Source organism: Chiloscyllium punctatum, chromosome 38 (genome assembly GCF_047496795.1).
Source record: "Chiloscyllium punctatum isolate Juve2018m chromosome 38, sChiPun1.3, whole genome shotgun sequence".
Classification (NCBI taxonomy): Eukaryota; Metazoa; Chordata; class Chondrichthyes; order Orectolobiformes; family Hemiscylliidae; genus Chiloscyllium; species Chiloscyllium punctatum.
Genome location: NC_092776.1, coordinates 47,308,891 through 47,321,370, shown reverse-complemented (window position 1 = coordinate 47,321,370; position 12,480 = coordinate 47,308,891). Strand labels below are relative to the sequence as shown.

Genomic DNA, 12,480 nt, shown 5'->3' with positions numbered 1-12,480 from the left:
AAACTACCCCCCCCCGCATCGACCGATTATTTTCCCAGCTGCCTTTACCTCAGCCCCAGCCCCAGCCCCATCCTCATCCTCCTATAAATCTCTCAGCCCTTTCCACTCACACACTCCTGACGAAGGGTTTATGACAGAAACGTTGATTCTCCTGCTCCTTGGATATATCCTGAGCTGCTGTGCTTTTCTTGTACCACACATTTCAGCATAAAACACATTTCTCAATCAACTCACTGGAGCTGAATTCATAAAAGAAAGAAATTCAACATATTTTACATGATGAGGTCAGTAAAGTTCACTTGAAATTCTTTAGTATTGGAATTTATGTGTAGACTATGGGGCAAGAAGCTTGTTTCTTCATAAATAAAATGTTCAGACTTAAAGTTTTATATTGACTTGTATTTATATAGGACCTGAAATGTAATTTAATTTCATAGGAAATTAATCAACAAAAATTGACACAAAAGAAAATACTTGGAAAGTGACAAGAAAGCTTAGTAAACAAGAGGTTTTTACGGACAGGCAGTTTTTAATGAAGGAATTTTGGGGCTGTCGGTGCTGAAGCCAGTGCTGCTTAAAATGGAGGCCAGGCATAAAGCTAGAGTTTGGTGAATGGAGAACTCTCAGAAAAATCTGGTACTGAAGGATGTCACAGAGACAGGAAAAAGGTGAGATTGTGAATCTCATAGAGTCATAGAGATCTACAGCATGGAAACAAACCCTTCGGTCTAACTCATCTAAACCGACCAGATATCCTAGCCTAATCTAGCCCCATTTGCCCATATCCCTCCAAACCCTTCCTATTCATATACCCATCCAGATGCCTTTTAAATGTTGTAATTGTACCAGCCTCCTCCACTTCCTCTGGCAACTCATTTCATACATCTGAGTGAAAAAGTTGCCCCTTAGGTCCCTTTTATATCTTTCTTCTCTCACCCTAAACCTATGCCCTCTAGTTCTGGTCTCCCCCACCTCAGGGAAAATACCTTGTCTATTTATCCTATCCATACCCCTCATAATTTTATAAACCTCAAGAAGGTCACCTCTCAACCTCCAACACTCCAGGAAAAGAGCCACATCCTTTTTGGCGTCTCCCAGTAGCTCAAATCCTACAACCCTGGCAACAGGCTTGTAAATTTTTTCTGAACCCTTTCAGGTTTCACAATATCCTTCCGATAGAAAAGAGACCAAAATTGCGTGCAGAATTCCAAAAGTGGCCAAATTAATGTCCTGTATCGCCGCAACATGACGCCCCAACTGCTATACTCAATCACAGAACTAGTGTATAAACAGGCCATTTGGCCCAACAACTCCAAACCGACCCTCTGAAGAGAAACTCACCCAGTCCCATTTCCCTACCCTATTACTCTACATTTACCCCTGACTAATGCGCCTAACCTACACATCCCTGAATACTATGGTCAATTTAACATAGCCAATTCGTCTAAACTGCACATCTATGGGACTGTGGGAGGAAACCAGAGGAAGCCCATGCAGGCACAGAGAGAATGTGCAAACTCCACACAGTCAGTTGCCCGAGGCTGGAATCAAACCCAAGTCCCTCATGCTGCGAGGCATCAGGGCTAACCTCTGTGCCACCCCATGTTCTGATTATTAAAGGAAAGCATACCAAATGCCTTCTACCTGCTATCTATCTACCTGCGACTCCACTTTCAAGGAATTGTGAACCGCACTCCAAGGTTTCTTTGTTCAGCAACACTTCCCAGGACCTTACCATTAAGTGTATTAAGTCCTGCACTGATTTGTTTTTCCAAAATGCAGCACCTCCCATTTATCGAAATTAAACGCCATCTGCCACTCCTCAGTCCATTGGCCCATCTGATCAAGATCCCATTGTAATCTTCGCTGTCCACTGCACCTCCAATTTTGGTGTCATTTAATATGTGTTTACATCTGTTATCTCTTTAAAACTCAACAGGATACTGAGAGGCCTGGATAGAGTGGACATGGAGAAGATGTTTCCACAAGAAGCAGAGACTGGGATCTGAGGACATGGCCTCAGAGTGAAGGGACTCCCCTTTAGAACTGAGTCAAGATTCGAGTGGTGCTGGAAAAGCACAGCAATTCAGGCAGCATCCGAGGAGCAAGAAAATCGACATTTCAGGCAAACGTCCTTCATCAAGAATGAGGCTGAGAGCCTTGGGGGGTGGACAGATAAATGGGAGGGGAGGGGGGCCATGGAGAAGGTAGCTAAGAGTGCAATAGGTAGATGGAGGTGGGGGTGAAGGTGATAGGTCAGAGAGGAGGGTGGAGCGGATAGGTGGGAAGGAAGATTGACAGGTGAGACAGGTCATGAGGACAGTGCTGAGTGGAATGAGGGAAGAGAAGGAGATGCATTGAATAAATCCAACAGGCCTACTGGATACTTGAACCCATGCTCCTCTTCAGATATTTGGAGTTGGAGATGGTTCAGATGTGCATTTGGTGAAGATTAAGAAGTTAGCAGATAGCAGATCAGTCAGCAGAAAGGAGACAAGTGTAAGAACTGATAAGGTTATAAATTAAATTATTTCATTTTGCTCAGAGATTTGCTTAGATGATCTTTGATCTTAGATGACCAGAGGTTCCATAGTCACTGCGTCCAAAAAACAGGAGCAATGTTTAGATAAAGGAACTGGTTGGAAGGCAGGGAAAATGTAAGTTAATATCAGATGAATTTTACTGTCTTGCAGCGCCACACAGAAGGATGCGTTGAAAGTGAGTCTCAATCAGCTTCAATGTCACTTCACATGGACTCCACAGAAAGAAAACATTGACTTGGATGATATGAAACAAAGATTAGAAGATACAATACAGACAAGTGTGAAATATCAAGCTAGGTGCTACAATCAATTGGCTTTTATAAACTGTCTGCAAGGAAACTGTGAAGAGGCAATTCAGAATTTAAAGGAAGCTGAAAGGATTCTGAAGGAGAGACATGAAGATGAATTTGAGAAAAGAATCTTGGTCACCTATGGAAACTATGCCTGGGTTTATTATCACATGGACCGACTGGAGGAGGCTCAGTCCTACCTCGACAAGCTGGAGACAGTCTGTAAACTATTTCCTGAAGCCTCTCGGTTTACAGCAATGATACCTGAGGTTTACGGGGAGAAGGGTTTGTCACTGTTGAAATCTGCTGGCCAATATTATGAAGAGGCAAAGGAATGTTTTAAAAAGGCACTAGAGAAAGATCCTGACAACATTGAGTGGAATATTGGCTATGCCACTGTTCTGTATCGTCTGGAAGCGTTTTCTGGAACCCCTGAGAGTCATGAACCCACTCAATCAATGAAACAGTTTAGACGTGTGCTGGAGCTTGATCCTGATCATGCTGAAGCCATGGTGTTGTTAGCTTTAAAACTACAAGAGTTAAGTCAAGAGGGGGAAGCAACCACATTAGTTGAACGAGCGTTGCAAAAGTCTCCTGATCTCCCACACGTGCTTCGATATGCAGCAAAGTTTTACAGAATCAAAGGAGATGTTGAAAAAGCTTTGAAAGTGTTGAAGACAGCAATGGAAATTACGCCAAACTCTACCTTTTTACACCATCAAATCGGTCTGTGTTACAGAAAGAAACTAATGTCATTGCTCAAAAATCCACTCAGCAAAAACCCTAAAAATCCTGCTTTTCAACAGAAAGCTGAACTGATCAAACTTTGCAAGTCCCATTTTAAAAATGCTTTCGAGCCTCGGCCATTAACCTTTATTAGGGCACAACTGGATTTTGCAGGAATATGTTCACTAAATGAAGAGTTTCCTGAAGCAGAGAAGATCTACAACAATCTCCTGAAACTGAAAGACATCCGTCCAGAGAATAGGCAAGCAATATGTTTACAAGCTGGATTATTTCAACTGTTCCAGAAAAGAGCAGAATCAAAAGCCATCGCCCATTTTCTGGAAGGAATGAAAGTCAATTACAATTCCATAGAAAGACAAAAATGCCGTGAAAATTTGGAGAGGACCACAACACGACGACTTCACAGGAATCCACGAGATAGCGAGGCCCTTGGTGCTCTTGGCTTCCTGCATCAACTGGATGGGAAGAAGCGCAAAGCTGTTGAATACTTTGAAAAGGCCTTGCAATTTGATCAAGGCAATGAAGAATATCTCAGTGCCCTTTGTGAATTACGTCTTTCTATCTAGTTCAGTAATGAACTTGCCAGCTAAAGTTCAGCTGAAAGATGAATTAATACTCTCTGATCTATAATCAGCTTTTACCTGGTATCCACTTCACTTACATTTTGCTTAGATATTTTTCAATTGAGCATATTATTCCTGCGTATAATTTTCAGATGGCTAATTGTATTTTAGTTATTCTAAACGTCTGCTTTATTCAGGAATGTTGTCCTCACTGGTGAACTAACCATTAGTTTCTGACACCTAAGAGTTATTGCTCTGTGTGGAAAGAAACAAAAACATTTAAGTTTTTTGGGATTCATATTAACTGATTCAAACTGTTTTAAATCCAATTATAAACAGTACATGTGACTGATTTTAACTCCAGTTTGGTTTTAAGTGTTTGGTGAAGGAGTTTCAAAACTGAACCTTCGCTGCTCATTAGAAATCAAAAGAATTGCAGATGCTGTCAATCAGAAACAAAAACAGAATTTGCTGGAAAAGCTCAGTAGGTCTGGCAGCATTTGTGTAGAGAAATCAGAGTTAACGTTTCGACTCGAGAGACCATTCCTCAGACCTACTGAGCTTGGGATACCTGGCTTCTATAGATGAACAGCTACTCAATACATTGAGATGGAAAGACCTCAGACAGTAGCCTTTTCCCCACAAATTGGGATGTTTCTAATTCCTGGTTATATTTGCTCCATGTTTGAATTTCAATGGAGGCATCTAAGAGTTGTTAGATGTCACTGAGGTAATACCTTGGAAACTTAAGTTAGCAGGTCTGGCAGCATCTGTGGAGAGAAATCAGGGTTAAAGTTTCAGGTCAGGTGACCCTTCCTCAGACATGCTGAGCTTTTCCAGCAAGTTCTGTTTTTGCCTCTGTGCTAATATCTGTCTCGGCGTATTTTAAATTCCCAACTGCATTCATGTGCTGGCTGTCAATATTCAGGTGAGTGTTTCGAAAGAGATTCTGGGAATATCGCATTGGGATGAAAAAAAGAATGTGGTGGAAAAGGACATTGTAGGGAAGCTCCAAGTTATCATTTTAGGTTTTGGTGGGGGATTCATGCCCCTAAAAAAGTAAACCTTCCCCTTTGTTTCTCTTCTGACCTATTTCAGTCAGGGCCAAAAGATGCAGCACTGCCCCCTGCTTCGGACTGAGTTACCATCACAATCAGGGCTTGTTTTGTGAATATCACCAAACCCCAGGTTCTGGTTGTTATTGAGGATCCCACACAGCTTCACCCCATTTACACCAAGTGGCTCGCTCTAATTTTCCCCTCATTGAGTTCTAGTGTGGTCTGGATCACAGTGAGTTAAACTGATATCCAAATATAAATGAAAATATGTGCTTTATCATGATGCTGAACACTTTATTATAGGAGCAGTACACTTTAGGTGAAAGCACCATTGGTCTCAGTGATAGTCTGAGCATGTGACTGCTCCTCTTTCGATGGTGATGATGGTGTGTTAACGATATCCAATCCAGCCTCTAGAGACTGGAATAAAACCCTTCTTCACTTGCTGCCTTTTCACAGAAAGGATCCCATTGGGTGAAAGAGTTCCCAAATGTGACAGTTGGGAGAGGGCCAACAATCACTGCAGACCCTTCAAATGAACCAACAGCTTAATTCTGTGTCCCTGAGGACTTACTGAGGGATGATAGGACATCCCCTCCAGAACGTTCACTCAGATCTGAGCCTCTATCACTGGGAGTGTCCCTGTCCTGGAAGTTGTCAGCCTCACCAAGCCTTCAGCAAACCATCTGAGACCCTGATTGGCCAATACAGAGCAGCTAGGACAATCCCCGAGGAAAGGCCATTTACTGCAGACTGTCGCTGTCTGGCTGAAGGGAAACGCAGGAACGTGGGCGGGGGGGGGGGGGGGGGGGGGGGGGGGGGGGTGGGGGGGGGGAGCAGGGGGGAAGGATAGAAGATAGAAAAATGGGTTTAAAAGAATATAATACTACTAGTGCAGAAACTAATCTCAGATTTTAATACCAATTGTATAACCAGAAATTAAATGTTAAAATAATCAATAAAATGAAATATGGCTAAAATTATCTTTCTGAATGAGGACAGTTTGCACAGTATGCAATATGGTTCATGTAAAATTATAAGATCATTTCTGACATTCTGCAACATTTATCTTCACTTGTTATGAGTTAATGATCAATATTTTGTGCACTTTTATCTTGGTCTACATGGTCTTTTAATCATAAACTAAAAAGATTATTTTAGGAACACTGTAAATAAAGCTCTAACTGGTTGTGGGGAAGGTTCAATTAAGGTGAAATTTTAAAAATTATAAAGAAATAGGAGAACAGAGGCTCAGGGCAGTGAAGAGATGAATGATAATTAGTGTGACAAGAAGTGGTCGAAAATATCTGCAGATGTGTGTGGAAGAAATTAGAACCAGATTAAGAAATGATGGTTAAAATGTCTAAGTTTAATTATTATTATCTGAATGTACATCACAGCTTCAACAAGATGGGTGAATTGACAGCTCAAATATAAATAATTAAATATGACTTGATAGTGTTATGGATCAAACCAAACCCCCTCAAGATATATGAAGAAGAGAACCTAGACCCCTAACTTCTTTTTATTTTAAAGGCAATTGTGAGGTGTCGTGTTTCAGATGCAATTTGATTGGTCAAACTACCAGACTTGAAGCAAAATATACTTTATTCTTACAGTATTGGTATGAATCAGACCAAACCCCCTCAAATATATATTCAGAAGATAATCTAGATTCTGACATTTTCTAATTTTAAAGGTGTTGCATTCCAGGTGGAATTGAATTGGTCAAACTACCAGATTTAAAGTTAAACACACTTTATTCATCTACTAAAACTAAAATACAACAACAGAAAGAAGGAATTGGAATAACGTAACTCTATTGGAAACTTTAACACACCAATAGATACAGCTACTATTATTAATTAACTGTTTCAATATAGTAACATCCCATAGACAAATCCTTGGTAAAAGATGAATTCAGAGAACAGATTGTCTCACAGGCAACTTCCATAACAAACAGAGAATCCACAATTTTTGGCTATAACCAAGAGAATAGCTTCCACTTCTTAAAGACCCCAATAGCAACTCCTGAAAGCTCAACCTAAAGTCCTTGGTTTTGAGGGAACCTGACCACACCCATTCGGGCTGCTTCTATTGTTCCACCTTTAAAACAAAACACCCAAGGCCTCACAAGCTGTTTATTTTCTTATAGACTGCTTAGAACCTCTTGTTCAATCTCTTTTTAACAAACAAGAAAAAGATCAAAATAACCTCCTAAAGCCATACTATTATTTTACTATAGTTAAAATACAAACAAAGAAAGAAGAATTGGAATAACTGTTAGGGCTGCCCGTAGGTGATACAAAATGGCTGATGGTTGCCCATGGCTACAGCAGTTAGAGCATGTGGGAAAATCCTTGCTTAATATAATCTCTGCAAGCAGAACAATAGCAGGTCTGTATAATCAAGATTGCTTAAATGAGTTAGAATGAGCAGCAGCAATTGCTTACATGGATAAGAACATTTCACATTACTTTGTTGTTTCTCTTGGATTATTTAATCAATATGTTACAACATAAAGAGTAAGTTTTAGTTAAGATTCTTCAGATAATCATAGATATAGATTCCAAAGTAGGCATAGATCAACTTATCTATCTTCCCTTGAAAAAATGAACTGGAAATGACAACACCCACCTTAAGAAACCAAGACCTATAAATAGAGAGGCGAGATATACCACCAGCTCTTCACCAGAGACTCTCATTGATGATGTTACCTAGTCATAGTGATGAAATGTCTGAAAACAACCTTGCAGCTCAGCGAGCTAACTTACATACTTATCGTCAACCTGAGCTACAAATCTTCTCAAAAATCGCTAATATTCTTTTGTATTCCCTGTAATGAGAAATGTAAAAGTTCCTGACCTAGCTAGTTAGCAATCAACACGGTACAGCTGCTTAATGTTATCCACTGTGAAAAGCCTCAAGTAGAAAGATAAAATCTGGGAAAAGATCATGAAGGATGGGGACTGGGCCGCAAGCCTGCCCATCTCAGTGATTAACCAGTTTGCACTGTGAAAGATGCTGTACCAGACAGCCAATCACAGTGGGATAACTCTGCACCAGTGACCAACAGTATCAAAGGTGGGGTGTGCTTTAGGTTTTGACTGTATTCAAGTTCTTGTGTGCCTTTTTGCTGTGTGTAACTGATGTGAAACTGCAATAAAGGTTCTCTGAATCTACCATCAGACTCGGACGCTTATTGGAAAATATGAGATCTAACAAGAATTAACTCTATTGGAAAATTTAACAGCATAATAGATTATTTAACTATGAAACAACTGTTCCAATATAGTAATGTTCCATAAACATATCCTTGGCAAAGGCAAATTCAGTAAAATCAATAGTCTCACATGCAATTCTAGCAGCAGGAGGAGAGCCCCAGCTTTTAGTTGTAACAGAGAGAGGAATAAAAGCTTCCGAATCCAGCTTGAAAACCACAGCAACTACTGAAAGTTAAACTAAAATCCTGGTTTTGTAGGAGCCTGACCCATTCAGGCTGCTTCTATTGTTCCAACTTCAAAAAAAAATTCAAGGCCTCAGAAGCTGTTTTTTGGCTTGGACCAGACCACTTAGCACCTCTGCCTAAACCTCTCTTTATAAAAAAATACAGGACAACATATACCTTTTAAAGCTGTAGTATTGTCACAATAGCTATTAAAGAGGTGTGGTTGCAATGTGACCAAGACTGGGATCTCAATTATCAAGGGTATTTGGTGTTCTGGAAGAATTGGCAGAAAAGAAAAGTGAGGTGGGAGTAACTTTGTCAAGTTATCAGTGAAAGAAGTTATTCGTGTCATGATTAATAATGATATGGGTGTAATAGATCATGATGTGGAATCAGTTTGGGTGGAAATAAGGAATAGTAAGGGAAAAAAGTTACAGGTGGGATTATTCTAAAGGCACTGAAAGTTCCCTCACTATAGGACATTAGCGTAAATCAGCAAATAGTGGAGGGCACATAGGAAAGGCATTACAATAGATTACCTTACAGTGTGGAAACAGGCCTTTCGGCCCAACAAGTCCACACCGACCCACCAAAGCGCAGCCCATCCATACCCCTACATTTACCCCTTACCTAACACTACTGACAATTTAGCATGGCCAATTCACCTGACCTGCACATCTTTGGACTGTGTGAGGAAACTGGAGCAAACCCACGCAGACACAGGGAAAATGGGCAAATTCCATACAGTCAGTCGCCTGAGGCGGGAATTTAACCTGGGTCTCTGGTGCTGTGAGGCAGCAGTGCTAACCACTGTGCCACCGTGCCACCCTCGAATTGACTTTATCTATTGACTGGATAAATCAAATGGGCATGACTAACATTGAAGACAGTAGACATTTAAGCAGATTTTTCCTAATGGTCAGCAAACATTTATTCCAATCAAAATGGACCCAACAAAAAGGCCGAACAACCCATAGATAACATAGATGGAGCACTGGGAAGTTTATTTAGGAACAAACAGCAAATGACTTAAAACTCAATAAAGAGGGAGAAAATTGATAATAAAAATAAATTTGCACAAAATATAAAAACAAATCATAAAACCTTCTGTGACTGTATAAAAGGAAAGTAGCTGATGTAAGTGTGGGACTCTTGGAGGATGCAACTGGGCAATTATTAATGGTGAATAGGAAAATGTTAAATATTTAACACAATATTTTGCATTCATCTTCATGGTGAAGGACACTAAATATTCCAAAGATAACATAACAGCACGGTACTATTGAGAGGAAAGCTCTTGTAACAATCCCTATCATGAGGAAAAGGTATTTGACAAACAAATAGTATTGAAGGTGGACAAGTCCACATCCAAGTGTTTTAAAGAAAGTGCTTACAGAGATAATGGAGGCATTGATCAAAATATTCTAGAACTCACAGGGTTCCAAGAGAGGCCAGTGAGACTGGATCATTACTAATATGGTGTCCCTGTTCAAAAGGGAGGGAGACTGAAACCAGGAAGCTACAAGCCAGTTAGTCTAAAATCTCTCAATAGAAAAATGCTGGAGCGCATTATTAAGAAAGAAACAATGGATCACTTCGGAAAACTTAAAGACAATCAGAGTCAACATGGACTTTTGGAAAAGAAATCATGTTTGACAAATTTGCGTAAAGCAGATTTGATAAAGAGGAACTGGGCAGTTATAGTGTTTTTGGATTCCCAGCAGATAAAAGGTCAGTGACAAGATAGGAGCTTATAGTATTAGGGGTAAAGTCTTAGCATGGATTAGCAGGACTTGTTAACACACAGATGATGGAAAGTCAGATAGAATTAATCCTTTTCAGGATGGAAAGGTGCAACTAGTGGAGTGCTATAAGTATCAGTCGCAGGACAATGGATCCAAATTTCCTGTATAAGAAATTAGTGGAAGGGGATATTATGATGAGGACATAATGGATCCACAAGGGGATGTTAATAGGTTGAGTGAATGGGCAAATGTAGCAGATGGAGTCTCATGTAGGAAAGTGTGAGGTCATGTACTTTGGTAGGAAGAATCAAAAAGCAGAATATTATTTAAATGGAGACAGAGAGACTCCCAAATGTGAAGTACAGGAAGTTAGCATGCATGTTCAGTAAGTAATTTAGAGGCAAAATGGAATTTTAGCTTTTAACACTGGAGCTTAAAAACAGGGAAATTACAGCTGTACAAGGTGTTGGCAAGGCTACACCTGGAGTACCAGGCATAGTTTGGGTCCCCGTATTTAAGAAAGGATGCATTGGCATTGGAGGCAGTTCAAAAGAGATTCACTAAACTGATTCCTGAGAATTTGTTAGACTGGAGGGATGATCTTATTAACACGTACACAATGCTAAGGGGGCTTGAAAGGGTAGATGTTGAGAAAATATTTCCAATCATGGGGGATTCTCAAACTACATACATATTTAAGGATGAGGGGACACTTATTTAAGACTGACATGTGAAGGAATTTCTTCTCCCAGGGGAGAGTGAATGTCTGGAATTCTCTAGCCTGGCTGCCTGTGGAGCTGGATCACTGAAAATATTCGAAGAACAGATGGATAGACTTTTCAAGCAATTGGGCAGTTGAAGGCTATGAGAATCTTGCACAAAAAGAGAAGTGGCCTCCTGGGTCAGATCAGCCATGATCTTGCTGAATAGTTGAGCAGGCTTGAGGGACCCATCTATGCTCAGTGAGGACACAACAGTCGGAGGAAAGCTATCATGACAGAAGATGAGAAAGCAAAGGGTCTTGGACTCAGTGGTAATATCCCTACTTCTGAATCAGGCAGTCTGGGTTCAAGTCCCATTTGCTCCAAATAATGCCTCTAACAGGTTGATTAGAAAATATCTATAAGGTGACGTGGAAATTACTTAAAACTTAATAATTGTAAATACACATTTTACTGACAGACTCCTACAAATCACGAACGAAAACAGAAATTGCTGGTGAAACTCAGCAGGTCTGGCAACATGTGTAGGAAGAAAACAGAGTTTCTTCATTAAGATTATCAGGCTTGAAATGTTAACTCTGCTTTCTTCCAATAGATGATATCAGAACTACTGAGTTTCACCAAGCAATTTTGTTTTTGTTTCAGATCTCCAGCATCCACAGTTCTTTGTTTTATCATGCAAATCAATGGCACCATTACATAATACATCCCAATAATGAAGGCACTTCACAGAAGTATTATAAAACCAAACAGTATCTCCATCTTGCCTTGACTTTTTGCATGTTGCCACCTGAACAGAACCACCATCCTCACAATCTTTCAGTCTTCCCTTGGCCTTTAGTGCAGGTGCAAAGCTAGGCCTGTTTATTAGCAGTGATCAGGCAAGGGAATGGGCATGTTACTGCATGGCATTATGCTTTATCAATGTCACGCCATCACCATGCACTAGCAGCTTATGCAGCAAACCAACTGATGGTGCTTTACCCAGATCACCACATTTCAAAATCCAAGGAGAATTGTCCTTAGTCATATCAAGGGAGAGTGTCATCAAATTCAAAGGTTCCAGCACAGTCCATCAAAGGGAACGTCCAATTTTAGCCCAGGGGGTTGGACGTGATTAGTTAGGCACTGGGGGCGGTTAGGATCAGTCTTCCATATCAAACACAGTTCAGGGAGTGGGCTACACTCAGCCCTGCAGGTCCAGTGCAACCAATCATGGGAGTAAGCAGTAAGTCAGTCTGGGAGCTCCATAGAGAGGAGACAGGGATATGGTCACAGTCAATACAGTCATTGTAAGTCAGTCTGGGGGTAGGCTACAGTCGGTCCTGGGGGTTTATTCACTGATTCCCAGTGGGGGTTTATCA

At 40.6% G+C, this 12,480-nt stretch overlaps 1 protein-coding gene across 1 annotated transcript; it reads left to right on the top strand.

The window, feature by feature from the left end:
- LOC140463597 (interferon-induced protein with tetratricopeptide repeats 5-like) lies at window positions 1-5,983 on the top strand. The gene is made up of 2 exons (XM_072557811.1): window positions 1-284; window positions 2,694-5,983. Exons 1-2 carry the CDS (start codon window positions 277-279, stop codon window positions 4,144-4,146), a joined length of 1,461 nt encoding a protein of 486 aa, XP_072413912.1. The 5' UTR covers window positions 1-276; the 3' UTR covers window positions 4,147-5,983.
- Window positions 5,984-12,480: the final 6,497 nt, after the last annotated feature.